Below are 13,141 nucleotides of genomic sequence, written 5' to 3' on the forward strand. Positions count from 1 at the left end.
TAATAAAATTAACTGCCTTATTCTAGTTCTTGCTGTAGTTTATCGGTTGTACTATCCTATCATTCTTTACAATATACCTTTCTGCTATTATTTTTATAGACCATTAACTTTTCTTATTGTGTGAGTGGGCTTTCTGCAGTGTTGTCTCCACCGTCTGTGGTTTTGGTCTCTGATATTAGAAGGTCCCTTGAGTAGTCCCACGAACAGCTCTCCTGGATCATAGTAAATCTCAATCTCCTCTGCTCTGAGCGATTCATCAACCTGTAGAGAACCTCTAGATGTAAAGTGAATTATGATGCCAGAGTGTAAAAGCGTTTATAGATTATAAGGAGGCACACAAATTGATGGTTCAGACATACCCTTAGAACTCCTAGACCCAGGAATTGAACCAGTTCCCCAGTAGGAGCACGACTATCCCCAGTTTCTAAATTGGAAAGGCTATAACAGGCGGTCCTGAGTACACAGAGAGTATATTTCCAATGCAAACCCGCGTGGTAAAGCCATGTCGTTATGAGATCTTAAGGCGTGAGTGAAGCTATCTTCCTCTGGCTTGTAGTACGTACTAAAAGTTTTCAGGGAAAAGAGATGTTGAACAAAGAGCATTGTAACTATAAAGCCTAAGCGTCTCTTCAGTCTTCAGCCGATAAACCTTCCCTCCCTAATAATTAGTTGAAGTCTGTAGGGGTGACCATGCATACCTCCACTGAACCTGTCCTGCATCTTCAAGGACAGATTTATACTTATCTCTCTCCACCTTAGTTACCAGGGAAGAATCCTCTCTAAATGAGTTAGCTTCTCAATCGTGAAGATTGCCTCAGCGATTATAGCAGCGTGCTGCACAGCCTCTGCCAATGCCGATAAAAATCGCATAAGATAAAAGACATGAGTTAAAGTTAAGAAGAACACTGAGTAGTGTATGAAAACGCAAACATGGATGGATACTTAACCTGAGGACAAAATTCTTGAGAAGTTCACAGCTGAGCCTTTAAAAAGCATTTGCGTTGGGCTACAAAAGAACCAATAACCAATAATATCCATGTCTCATCATCTCCCAATTTACACGAGAAAGTAGTAGTATAAAAAACAAGGGTACCAGAAGAAAGTCTGTTCTTCTTGGTTGTTTGTTCCCAGAGTTGAGAGCAACCTGCACTAAATGCAGCATTCAAGAAATGATATCTGATGATCGTAGCTGTCATGTCACAGGATCAACCTCCTCTCATACAGCAGTCAGTATCTAGTGAAGAAATTACAACAATGGGTTCTCTAATATTGTGACATGAGAATGATTGAGAGAATACCTCAGCTTCCGTAGTAGTGGCAACGACATCGCTCCCCTCTCCCTTTTGTGTATCGCAATCAATCGAGCAGAGAGAGAGAGAGAGAGGATCAACAAAAGCGAGAATGAAGCCAAAACCGAAATTGATTCCCCAATTGCAGTGGTTCACCCAAAACCGAAATTGAATTCGGTTTGGACTTAAACCGGGATTGGGCAGCAGCCTACTCGGAAGTGAACCACGCGCCTGTTGTTGTTGTTGTACTGTAAAACTCTATCTTCTCCGCACAGCGCTAATTCCCCCGTCTCGTCTCTTTCTTTGTTTGGGCTCACTTACAGACAGGTGAAATGGTTCGCCTTTCTTTTTTTACGCTTTCTCCGGCGATCTCCCGATTCAATATTTATCCTTCTGGAATCATCTCTGTATTATTAGCAGTGACTAATCCTTCTCTCTTTAGATTACCAAAACAACAACAACACCATCAACTTAAAACCAAATCCCCAACTTTACCGTTATTAACCTCTCCACTATCATCACCTTCACCCAATTTTCAAAGGACGCGTTTTTATTCTACCGGAGCAAGAGTTTTCTCAAATTCGAATTATTTTGATGATAATTTGGTTGTTCTGGGCATTGAAACGAGCTGCGACGACACTGCTGCTGCTATCGTAAGTCCCTTTTTAGTTAATCACCATTTTTGTTCTTTTCTTCCCCCCCCCCCCCCCTTATCTTTTACACTTATGTGAACTGAATTTTGTGTGGGGGGTTTTAGGTGCGAGGTAATGGTGAAATTCTTAGTCAAGTCATTTCTTCTCAGGTAAAAAAGATCAGTCCTTTTGCTTTATTATCAGCTATTAGAAGATTCTTTGGCAGTGCCTTTACATGTTTTACAAGACTCAACACTAATGTGACTTGAAGACATTGTTTTTTCTAAGAAAGCCTTTCACTTCTTTTTTAACTCTCTCTCTCTCTCTCTCTTTGGAATTCAAAGTTTATTTTCTTTATATACTGTAACTCGTCAAGTTTTTACATGTTCTGATCTTGGAATTGGCGACATAAGGCAGACCTGCTTGCTCAATATGGAGGCGTCGCTCCTAAACAGGCTGAAGAAGCACACTCCCGGGTTATTGGTAAGGTAATATACACCCTCTTTTTCCTCATTAGAAAGCATTGCAAGTCTACACTCAATACCGGGTTATCCATCAGGTTATACTTCTATACACTTCTTTTTCCCTCATTACTCAATACCTCTCTAGTATCTTGATTCTTTCCTTGTTCGGAATTCCATGACATGCTCCTGCATCAATATACAATGGTCCAGCTGCTTCTTTCCACCCTAAGATATGCATAGGTTTCAGCATTCGGACAATAAATGATGATATATTGGTTCCAGGTTGTGCAAGACGCCCTTGATAGAGCCAATTTGACCGAGAAGGATCTCTCTGCTGTTGCTGTTACCATTGGACCTGGTTTGAGCCTCTGTTTACGTGGTAAGTTGGAGTAAAAAGTATTCACTCTTGTACTCTTGAAATAACTAGTGTCGGTTACAGTCCTCATTAAGTGTTTCTTTCTGAGTCATACAGTTGGTGTACGGAAGGCTCGAAGAGTTGCTGGTGAATTCAATCTCCCGATGGTTGGGGTGCATCACATGGAGGCTCATGCCCTTGTAGCTAGGTCTTGCTTAATATGCTCGCTTTTTGTTTTTGCTCGCACTTTGAGTTTTGTGAATGGCTCATCAGCTTTTGATTTGTCTCTGTAGACTAGTGGAACAGGAATTAAGCTTTCCTTTTATGGCATTGCTTATATCAGGTACGTTGCTTATTGTTTTTTTCTTTTCTAAAGCAGAAACAATTTCGCAATGGTATTTAGGTTTTGTCTAAACGGTACTGCCCCTTTTTCTGTCTAGGAGGGCACAATCTTCTTGTTCTTGCTCATAAGCTGGGTCAGTACACACAACTTGGGACTACTGTAGATGATGCTATAGGTGAAGCATTTGACAAGACAGCAAAATGGCTCGGCCTTGATATGCGTAGAAGTGGCGGACCAGCTGTTGAAGAACTTGCTCTGGAGGGTGATGCCAAGTCTGTTAAGTTTAATGTAAGTGAAACTAGTTTGCTGGTTAGTTTAAACAACTTACCTATTCTTGTTCTACTCGAAGTCAGAATCATTTATGTTACATTACGATGTTTATCAGGTTCCAATGAAAAATCATAAAGATTGCAACTTTTCTTATGCTGGTTTGAAGACACAAGTGAGGCTAGCCATTGAAGCCAAAGAAATGTAATGTTTTAAATAGTTAGATCTTATAATCAGCTTAGGATGTCTTAAATGTAATGTTTCACTGAGTTATGTTGCATCTGAGAAAGCTTTGTTTAAAAAAAAATGATGGTCTTTTTGCTGGATGTGCAGCGATTGTAAATGCCCCCTCTCTTCTGCAACAAACGAAGACAGAAGAAACCGGGCTGACATTGCCGCTTCTTTCCAGGTACAAATCAATCAGTGTTTTTAATGTTCTTGTGAAAAATGCTGATCTCTAAACATGTTCAATTTATATGAACCAGCGAGTAGCTGTCTTGCATCTTGAGGAAAAGTGTGAGCGAGCAATAGACTGGGCATTAGAACTAGAGCCTTCTATAAAACATATGGTGAGGGCTATAATGAGGAAAAAGAAACCTCCGTGTTGCTTGAACAACGCTTCTTCTAGACTAATATTGACTTATCTTCAGGTAGTCTCTGGTGGCGTTGCTTCAAACAAGTATGTACGACTTCGACTCAGTCACATTGTTGAAAACAAAAACCTGAAACTTGTTTGCCCTCCTCCTAGCCTTTGCACAGACAATGGTAAATGGATTGTGAGATTCTCCTGTCTGATCGAATTAGATATACAGAGAAGAGAAATTAACAAATTCAATAATCTCTCCAGGAGTAATGGTGGCTTGGACTGGTCTTGAGCATTTTCGTGTAGGAAGATACGATCCACCTCCACCTACAATTGAACCAGATGATTACGTGGTATGTCTTTAAAACAAAACTCTGAGATACTTTTAAAGATTCTGTTGCTTAGAAAGATGAAAAGTTTCTAACTTTGTGATTGATGTAATGAATGTAGTATGATCTTCGACCGAGGTGGCCTCTTGGAGAGGAGTACGCAAAAGGAAGAAGCGAAGCTCGTTCGATGAGAACTGCGAGGATTCACCCGTCACTTACTTCAATCATCCGAGCAGATGATTCTCTTCAACAACAAACACAAAACGTAGCAAGAAAGATAGTCTCATAAATTCCATAACATTGTAGCTTTTATTCGTCTCTCAATGTGTATATTATGTAACCGAGTAACAAACGCTATTTCCGGTTAATCTGTTGAATCAATTTCGTTCAATTATTTGTCCCGGTTAACCTAAACCGTGTCCGGTTCATTATACTTTTATTTTATCTATTTAGTTGGCGCCAACACACACACACTCTCAATTGGGCGGCGCAACTCGCCGGCGAAATCGACTACAGTCATGGAGGCATGGAGGTTAGCGTTGTCGTCTTCGATTAGAGGAAAGCTTATATCGGCCGGTTACACTAGTCTGTCTTCGATTTCTTCCGTCTCTTCTTCTGATCTCGCTCGAGGTGAATTTCTAAATCTGTTCTTCGTATAGGGTTTTTAATTTTGGGGAATTGAAGGAGATCTCGAATCGTTTCATGATTAACTCTGTAAATCGCAATCGATTCCTCCTGGGTTGATGATGTTTAGGGTTTATATACACCTTATTGTGGGTTTATGAGCAGATGCAAATATCACAGAAGATGAAGCATTTGAGATTTTGAAGTTGGCTAATCAATCCTCTGGATCCAATTCTTGCAATGGAAACCGTTCTCTCATCAATGCTAAGTTTGATGAACTCCTTTGGAACTTCTTCTTATGATGATGATGGATGATTTCACTAAAGGATACGTTTTGTTATCTATAAACAAACAAAGGAGCAAAGAACGCTTGGGATATGCTTCACGAAGAGGAGTCTTTGCCGCGGATTACTACATCTTGTTCTGATCTTGATAACATCTTGGGTGGTGGGATAAGCTGTAGGGATGTTACAGAGATTGGTAACAAGAAGTGTGATCTTGATAACATCTTGATTGTTTCTTTTCTCTGTTTCTTGTATTTTGGCAACAAGAAGTGTGATCCTTTCTTTCTCCAGGTGGGGTACCAGGGATTGGCAAGACTCAGATTGGGTAAATATTATCCGCTTCTCTGGTTTCCTCTACTGTGAGTGAATGTATCGGGTTTTTGCTCTTAGGTTAACTTCGATTTTGATTTTTTTTAGGATCCAGCTCTCTGTGAATGTTCAGATTCCTCGTGAGTTTGGTGGTCTTGGAGGGAAAGCTATATATATCGGTATGTTTTCTTTTAGTTAAACGAGGATGAATGACTTGGTTGATTACTCTTTTTTGGTTGTTGATGCCTGGGGATATTACAGATACAGAAGGTAGCTTCATGGTGGAACGTGCTTTACAGATAGCAGAAGCTTGTGTAGAGGATATGGAAGAATACACAGGATACATGCATAAACATTTTAAAGCAAATCAAGTTCAAATGAAACCTAAAGATATCTTAGAGAACATATTCTACTTCCGTGTCTGCAGTTACACCGAGCAAATCGCTTTGGTTAACCATCTTGACAAGTTCATCTCTGAAAATAAAGATGTAGGTATATACGAGTATTAGTTCAACTCTGACATCCATTGATCTTGCTGCTACAAGTTTATTGAAACATTATTCCACGATCACTAAGACTCTCTTTGAATCTTTTATGATTGCAGGTTAAAGTGGTAATCGTTGACAGCATCACGTTTCATTTCCGTCAGGACTTTGATGACTTGGTCCAGAGGACTCGAGTGCTCAGCGAAATGGCTCTTAAATTCATGAAGCTTGCCAAAAAGTTCTCACTTGCGGTAAGAATGTCTGCAAGAAGTGATCTGAATCACAACACATCCTGAACTAACTTAAGTGGAGGAGGTTCCATGATAAACTCTTTATAATCCAATCTCAGGTTGTGTTACTAAACCAGGTGACCACAAAGTACACTGAAGGCTCGTTTCAACTAGCTCTAGCATTAGGTGAACCAAACTCAAATCTACTGTCTCTAGGTTGCTATATAATCATCAGCACTCATTTTGTAATGATTCTTAAATGTTCAATCTTGTGCTGTTTTCAGGCGATAGCTGGTCTCATTCGTGCACCAACCGAGTCATTCTGTATTGGAACGGTGATGAGCGTTATGCCTATATTGATAAGTCTCCTTCACTGCCTTCAGCCTCGGCTTCATACACAGTAACTAGTAGAGGTCTGAGAAACTCATCCTCAAGCAGCAAAAGAGTCAAGATGATGTAATAACACACAACACAGGCACAAAGTACATGAGTAAGCTTTCTCCGGTTTAGTTTTGGTTCGGTTCTTGATTCGGTTGAAGTGCATGATTTAGACTGGTCAATACCGGACTAAATAAATAATTGCAACCTTCAAATCTAAAGCAATTATGTTCTTCACCAACCCTTTGCTTGTTATCAGTCATGACCATGGCTTTTTTGACTTGGAAAATTGAACCAAAAAAAAAGTTATGTTCGTTAAATTGTTAGAGCCATAGAGGATCACAGCCGTCAAAGTTTGTGTCCTTTCTGAATCCAACGGTCAGATTTTCTTTAGCTTGACGAGATCTAATTGGTTGATTCATAATCTCTTCCTCTCTTTTTTTTTTTTTTTTTTTTTTTTTTCTAAAATGATGTATGCTATATTTTCATTTTTTTCTAGAAATCCATATGCTTTTTATACAGACTTTATAAGTAGTGCACACAATAAAATAAAATAAAATAAAAAGACATTAATTAGTAGTATCTTGTTTCTCGTATGTATATATAGTCATATCCCTTGCAAATACACAAGTTTGAATGTTGTAGTTGTTAACGGCGGGAACAAAATTTAATCGTCACAGCAACATGAATGAATACAATGAAGCCGAGGCTGAAGGCAACCATGTATGCAATGATTACAAATTCATATATTTTGAACAATAAATAAATAAAAACAATGTGAACGTTTTTTTTTTCTTTGTGAAGAAACATCGCGAACGTTAGCTGGCAAGAAAATCACCGTACACGTTAAAATGGCTATATTTTCAATATAATTAGTAATTAGTAATAATAATAATAATTCAATGCCGTGTATATATGAACATAAATGGGACCCAACATAAATTCATTTCATGTATGTAAATTTAAGCATAGCCGTTTCATGGGCTAGATGGGTAAATGTGGGAATTGAGTTGGTCAAAATAATAACTGATTCATTTAAATAGGTAAAATTTTCAACATCAACCAAAAATTTCAATGCTAGCGTAAATCCATTTCTCTCCATGTAATAAAAGTTATGCATATAGCCGTTTGATGGCTAGCTAGATGGGTAAATGAATGGTAGTTACAATATTAACTGTTCCATTTTCTCTAAGCTGATATATATACAAGGGATTCGTAAGTGCAATCAATACACCAAGAATTTAACATATAGCCCTTAGTAGTTGACAATTTTTGTCTTTGGTCCATCTACTTTAATATCCTGCATAAAGCTGAATTTCTCTCATTCATTCATGTTGCTGTGACGATTAAAATTTGTTCCCGCCGTTAACAACTACAGCATTCAAACTTGTGTATTTTGCAAGGGATATGACTATATACATACGACGAGAAACGAGATACTAATGTCTTTTTATTTTACTTTATTGTGTGCACCACTTATAAAGTCTGTATATATATAAGCATATGGATTTCTAGACAAAAACTGAGATCTTTTACCACTAAAGAGCATACTATAAAATAAAACATATGCACGCATTTTTGTATAAATTTTTGTTCCCTCGTCCTTCTTCAATGTCTCATCAAGTGGCCATTACATACCAAAAGAGAGAAGATCGATGTTGAACTTCTATCGTCTGAGGCTGTCAGGCATCGTCCGTACGTGCTCTTAACTCTCAACTAGTCTTTTATCTAATTCGTAGTCTAATTGATTGCTGTGTCCTGTGTGTGTGTGTGAGGTATTATTAGGAAAATGTATTTTTTCAGTATTAAAAAAGTATATTTTTTAATTGTGAAAAATTTTATGGAAAATAATTAAAGAGTAATTCCCTTTAACTTATCCTCAATATGTTAAATTTTGAATATCTTTCAAATTATTTTCTCTCATCAACATATATAGTGATACAACGATAGTACGTAATAAATAATACACAATTATGTTATTTAATGACGATTGCTAATACTATTGAAAACGATAATTAGTAACATTTAGAGGTATATATACATACTTTGATTGATAATAAAATTAACGAATACAAGAAATAAGCGGACCAAAAATATTTGCGTATACAAAAAAAGTTCATGCATGCATGTATAGCACAGTAACACTTTCCAATTTGGCAATTTCCATAGACAAAATAAATAAATAAAATGTGGAACTAAGAAAAAAAAAAGGAAGACCGACCCGGCACTGAAACTTCCATTTTCTATTTAAGAAATAAGTAAAATATGCCTTGTGTTATATATATATATATATATATATATATATATCTATGGGAATGGGATTTTATGTTTCTAGGGCAATCACTACCACGCCGCAATGCAAGATTCACAACCGTGTACATCACTTAACCTAGACCGTGCAGGAAACTCCACGACAACCTTTCCCCTTAAGCTCACCTTCCAGATACTATCGAGGCTTCCGGCTAAATCTGTCATGAGGTTCCGATCCGTGTCGAAGCTGTGGCTCTCTACCATCCATAGTAAAGATTTCGCCGACGCCTTTCTTATCCGATCAAGGACTCGGCCTCGTCTCCTTGTAACCTTTGAAGACTTGGATTCCGGGAAGCTTTTCATCTTCTCATCCCCTGAACACGACGACAAATCCTCCACGGTTGTGGCCAGACACGACATGACGATCTCGGATCTCGGCTACAAGTACAACAACAGATGTGATGCCTCCTACGGGCCCTACTACATCACATATCCCCCCGTGAACGGGCTGGTGTGTTGCACACGTAGCTCATCAATCGCTATTTGTAATCCCACCACGCGACAGTTGATGACACTGCCCCGTGTCAGAGACTCAGAGCCAACGGAAGAGTCGCGCACGCACGTCTCGGGTACGATCCGGTGGAAGATGAATACAAAGTGTTGTGTGTGATGATGTATGATGGGCACAAACGCGGTAGAACAGACATAAAACAAGAACATCTCGTTTTAACATTACTGGGATCTCGATCTCAACCCAGATCTTGGAGAAGGGTCGAGAACTCCCCTGGAGAGCCTTACACAGATGTACAAGGCGGAATTTGCATCAATGGTTCTATATACTACGGAGTTGGAGATAGCAAGAAGATAGCTAGATTCGATCTTAGATTCGAGAGAATGATGTTTATTAACGCACCACCGAAAGACGATATCAAATGTTGGAACTTTATAAATCACCAAGGAGAACTTAGGAGGAATAAAGTGTGATTACTTGTATAATGAGATGCGTGTGTGGATTCAAGAGAAAGAGGAGTTGTGGAATAACATGGCTTGCGCTGTGCCTTGTGAGTGGGAAGCTTTACTTAGGGAGAAGAGACCATCTTGTCCGGGAGAGATTCATACCGGAGAAGTCATGTTGGTCTCGCACCGGTTAGAATCATCTAAGCCTTTTTCTGTTTTCTATTGCGATGTGATCCAAGAGAGTTGCAGAAGTGCACAAGTCGAAGGGATCGCCGATGATGGGTTTAGAAGTGTCCATGGAATTGGGAAGCAAGATCGTGATATCTTGTGTTTTCCAGGTTACATTGAGAATATCATGTTCATGTCTTCTTGATGTGAACAAACGCTCGATCTCCATAATGTTCACTTCACTATTTATATAGGGTCTAAAATTAGTAATTAGCGTAAAATTCAATGATTAGTTGAAAATTAAACAAAAAAAAATACAAGGTTTGATAAATTGTTAAAGCCGTAGAGGATCACGGCCGTCAAGACTGTGTCCTTTCTGAATCCAAACAGAGAGCATCAATGGCTTCTACGTCTTCTCTAGCACTCTCTCAAGCTCTCCTAACCTGAACTATCTCTCAGAATGGCTCTGAAAACCGTGTCTCCGTACCATCTTTCTCTGGTCTCAAAGCCACTTGCCCACGCACCATCGCAACCGTGCGACGCAGTGTCTCCACAAGCAGTCACTCTCTCCGCCCAGCGCTCGTTCGTGCAGCAGCCGTAGAGGCGATCGAGACTACCACTGATTCGTCTCTGGTTGATAAATCGGTGAATACGATCAGGATTCTGGCGATCGATGCGGTTGAGAAGGCCAAATCAGGTCATCCAGGTCTTCCTATGGGTTGTGCTCCAATGTCTCATATATTGTACGATGAATTCATGAAATATAACCCCAAGAACCCTTACTGGTTTAACCGTGATCGCTTCGTTCTCTCTGCTGGACATGGATGCATGTTGCACTACGCTTTGCTTCACCTTGCTGGCTACGACAGCGTTAGGGTTTGTTTTGTCATCTCTTCCTCTGATTATCAATTTCGTCAGAATCAGAGACATAAGTTAGGATTGATGTAAATAGTGTTGGAATTGTTTATTAGGAAGAAGATTTGAAGAGCTTCCGTCAATGGGGAAGTAAGACTCCTGGTCACCCGGAGAACTTCGAGACTCCTGGTGTTGAAGTCACTACTGGTTAGTTTGTTACGGTTTCATGGCGATTAAAGAAGCTTCTCTTCTCCTTCAATCGTTGCAATTTGCATTGTTTGCTTTTGCATACATGTAGGTCCTCTTGGGCAAGGTATTGCAAATGCTGTTGGTTTAGCTCTTGCTGAGATTCAACAAACCTGACAATGAGATTGTTGACCACTACACGTAAGATTTTTGAATCTTTTTTTTGCTTAATTTGTTATCTTTCTCTGGTTTTGAGTTTTGATATCTATATGTTGCTATTTTGGGTTAGTTATTCGATTCTTGGAGATGGTTGTCAGATGGAAGGGATTTCAAATGAAGTTTGCTCTTTGGCTGGCCACTGGGGGCTTGGAAAGCTCATTGCTTTCTATGACGACAATCACATTTCCATTGATGGAGACACAGATATTGCTTTTACCGAGAGCGTGGACAAACGTTTTGAAGCTCTTGGATGGCATGTTATTTGGGTAAAGAATGGAAACAATGGTTATGATGAGATCTGTGCTGCCATTAGGGAAGCTAAGGCTATAAAAGACAAGCCCACTTTGATTAAGGTATCATTACAATTTTGGTTAGCCATTATGAACTCATTAAGCAATGTTTGATTGATCTTCAAGGCCTTTAATGTTCTGTTTTGTGGTATGGTTTAGGTTACTACTACAATTGGTTATGGTTCTCCCAACAAAGCAAACTCATACAGTCTCCATGGAGCTGCGCTTGGGGAAGAAGAAGTTTAGGGTACCAGAAATAACCTTAGATGGCCATATGAGCCGTTCCAAGTACCTGAGGATGTCAAAAGGTAAGTATAACCACACTTCTGTTTCTGTTTCTGCTTTGGTAAATTACTATAATTGTTACGTTTTCTAGCCATTGGAGCCATCACACGAGAGAAGGGGCTGCTCTTGAATCTGATTGGACTGCCAAGTTTGCAGCTTATGAGAAGAAATACCCAGAGGAAGCTGCAGAGTTGACATCTATTATCTCGGGTGAATTGCCTACCGGTTAGGAGAAGGCACTTCCAATAAGTATAACTTGTAACTTGTAATTGGTATTCTTGCATTGTTTACTCAATGCAACTTTATTTGTATCTTTCAGACATATACACCAGAATCTCCAGGTGATGCCACCAGAAACCTGTCTCAGCAATGTCTTAACGCACTTGCCAAAGTTATGCCTGGTTTCCTTGGTGGGAGTGCTGACCTTGCATCTTCCAATACCATTGCTTAAAGCATTTGGAAACTTCCAAAAAGATACACCTGAAGAAAGAAACCTTAGGTTTGGTGTGAGGGAACATAGAATGGGAGCTATCTGCAATGGCATTGCCCTTCACAGCCCCGGTTTCATCCATTACTGTGCAACTTTTTTTTTGTTCACTGACTACATGAGAGCTGCAATGAGAATCTCAGCTTTATCTGAAGCTGGTGTTATATACGTTATGACACATGACTCCATCGGTCTTGGAGAAGATGGACCAACCCACCAACCAATCGAACACTTATCCAGTTTCCGTGCCATGCCTAACATCATGATGTTCCGTCCAGCTGATGGGAACGAAACAGCCGGTGCATACAAAATCGCTGTCACAAAACGTAAGACACCTTCTGTCTTAGCCTTATCTAGACAAAAGCTGCCTCAGCTTCCAGGAACATCAATTGAAAGCGTCGAGAAAGGTGGATACACCGTTTCTGACAACTCAACCGGTAACAAGTCCGATGTGATCTTGATTGGAACCGGATCAGAGCTAGAGATTGCCGCTCAAGCTGCATAGGAGTTAAGGAAAGAAGGCAAAACAGTGAGAGTGGTTTCGTTTGTGTGTTGGGAGCTATTCGACGAGCAATCATATGCATACAAAGAAAGTGTTTTGCCATCTGATGTATCAGCTAGAGTAAGTATCGAAGCTGGATCAACTTTTGGATGGGGAAAGATTGTTGGAAGGAAAGGGAAATCTATTGGAATTGATACGTTTGGAGCAAGTGCACCAGCAGGGAAGCTTTATAAAGAGTTTGGTATCACCGTTGAAGCTATGGTTGATGCAGCTAAGTCGCTTATCTAAACAGAGTATCTCATATCTTCGTACAGCCAAATAAAGAAATTTCAAAATATGCTTTATGTTTTCTTGTATTTAACATAAGTTT

At 39.5% G+C, this 13,141-nt stretch overlaps 2 protein-coding genes, 1 long non-coding RNA gene and 2 pseudogenes across 6 annotated transcripts; 4 read left to right on the plus strand and 1 right to left on the minus strand.

Moving 5' to 3' along the window:
• LOC104699453 (uncharacterized) lies at nt 1-1,423 on the minus strand. Of its 3 annotated transcripts, none has more exons than XR_015560049.1 (5): nt 1,299-1,423; nt 1,094-1,144; nt 948-1,006; nt 360-845; nt 1-261 (listed from the first exon to the last, which is right to left on the minus strand). It is a non-coding gene; the product is annotated as an uncharacterized LOC104699453 (long non-coding RNA). The 3 variants fall into 3 exon arrangements; XR_015560050.1 differs by having other exon boundaries at nt 1-274; XR_015560048.1 differs by having other exon boundaries at nt 1-845.
• A 38-nt stretch (nt 1,424-1,461) lies between these two features.
• On the plus strand, nt 1,462-4,656 carry LOC104793486 (putative tRNA N6-adenosine threonylcarbamoyltransferase, mitochondrial). The gene is made up of 14 exons (XM_087455072.1): nt 1,462-1,616; nt 1,732-1,942; nt 2,047-2,091; nt 2,335-2,409; nt 2,668-2,764; nt 2,858-2,948; nt 3,034-3,083; nt 3,181-3,371; nt 3,469-3,554; nt 3,684-3,759; nt 3,836-3,919; nt 4,001-4,115; nt 4,198-4,286; nt 4,384-4,656. The coding sequence occupies exons 6-14, from the start codon at nt 2,905-2,907 to the stop codon at nt 4,549-4,551; spliced, it is 903 nt and encodes a 300-aa protein (XP_087311198.1). The 5' UTR covers nt 1,462-1,616; nt 1,732-1,942; nt 2,047-2,091; nt 2,335-2,409; nt 2,668-2,764; nt 2,858-2,904; the 3' UTR covers nt 4,552-4,656.
• A 69-nt stretch (nt 4,657-4,725) lies between these two features.
• On the plus strand, nt 4,726-6,892 carry LOC104793485 (DNA repair protein RAD51 homolog 3). 2 transcript variants are annotated; one of them, XM_010519841.3, is made up of 9 exons: nt 4,726-4,892; nt 5,052-5,149; nt 5,243-5,366; nt 5,462-5,495; nt 5,588-5,658; nt 5,741-5,967; nt 6,084-6,215; nt 6,314-6,380; nt 6,479-6,892. In XM_010519841.3, exons 1-9 carry the CDS (start codon nt 4,781-4,783, stop codon nt 6,652-6,654), a joined length of 1,041 nt encoding a protein of 346 aa, XP_010518143.1. In that variant the 5' UTR covers nt 4,726-4,780; the 3' UTR covers nt 6,655-6,892. The 2 variants fall into 2 exon arrangements, with proteins under 2 accessions (XP_010518143.1, XP_087311199.1); XM_087455073.1 differs by lacking the exons at nt 4,726-4,892; nt 5,052-5,149 and having other exon boundaries at nt 5,216-5,376.
• Nucleotides 6,893-8,928: 2,036 nt separating this feature from the next.
• LOC147943039 (F-box protein At1g30790-like) lies at nt 8,929-10,260 on the plus strand (annotated as a pseudogene).
• Nucleotides 10,227-13,067, plus strand: LOC104793489 (transketolase-2, chloroplastic-like; annotated as a pseudogene).
• Nucleotides 13,068-13,141: the final 74 nt, after the last annotated feature.

This window comes from Camelina sativa, chromosome 6, assembly GCF_030686135.1.
Source record: "Camelina sativa cultivar CO46 ecotype springtype chromosome 6, ASM3068613v1".
Lineage (NCBI taxonomy): Eukaryota > Viridiplantae > Streptophyta > Magnoliopsida > Brassicales > Brassicaceae > Camelina > Camelina sativa.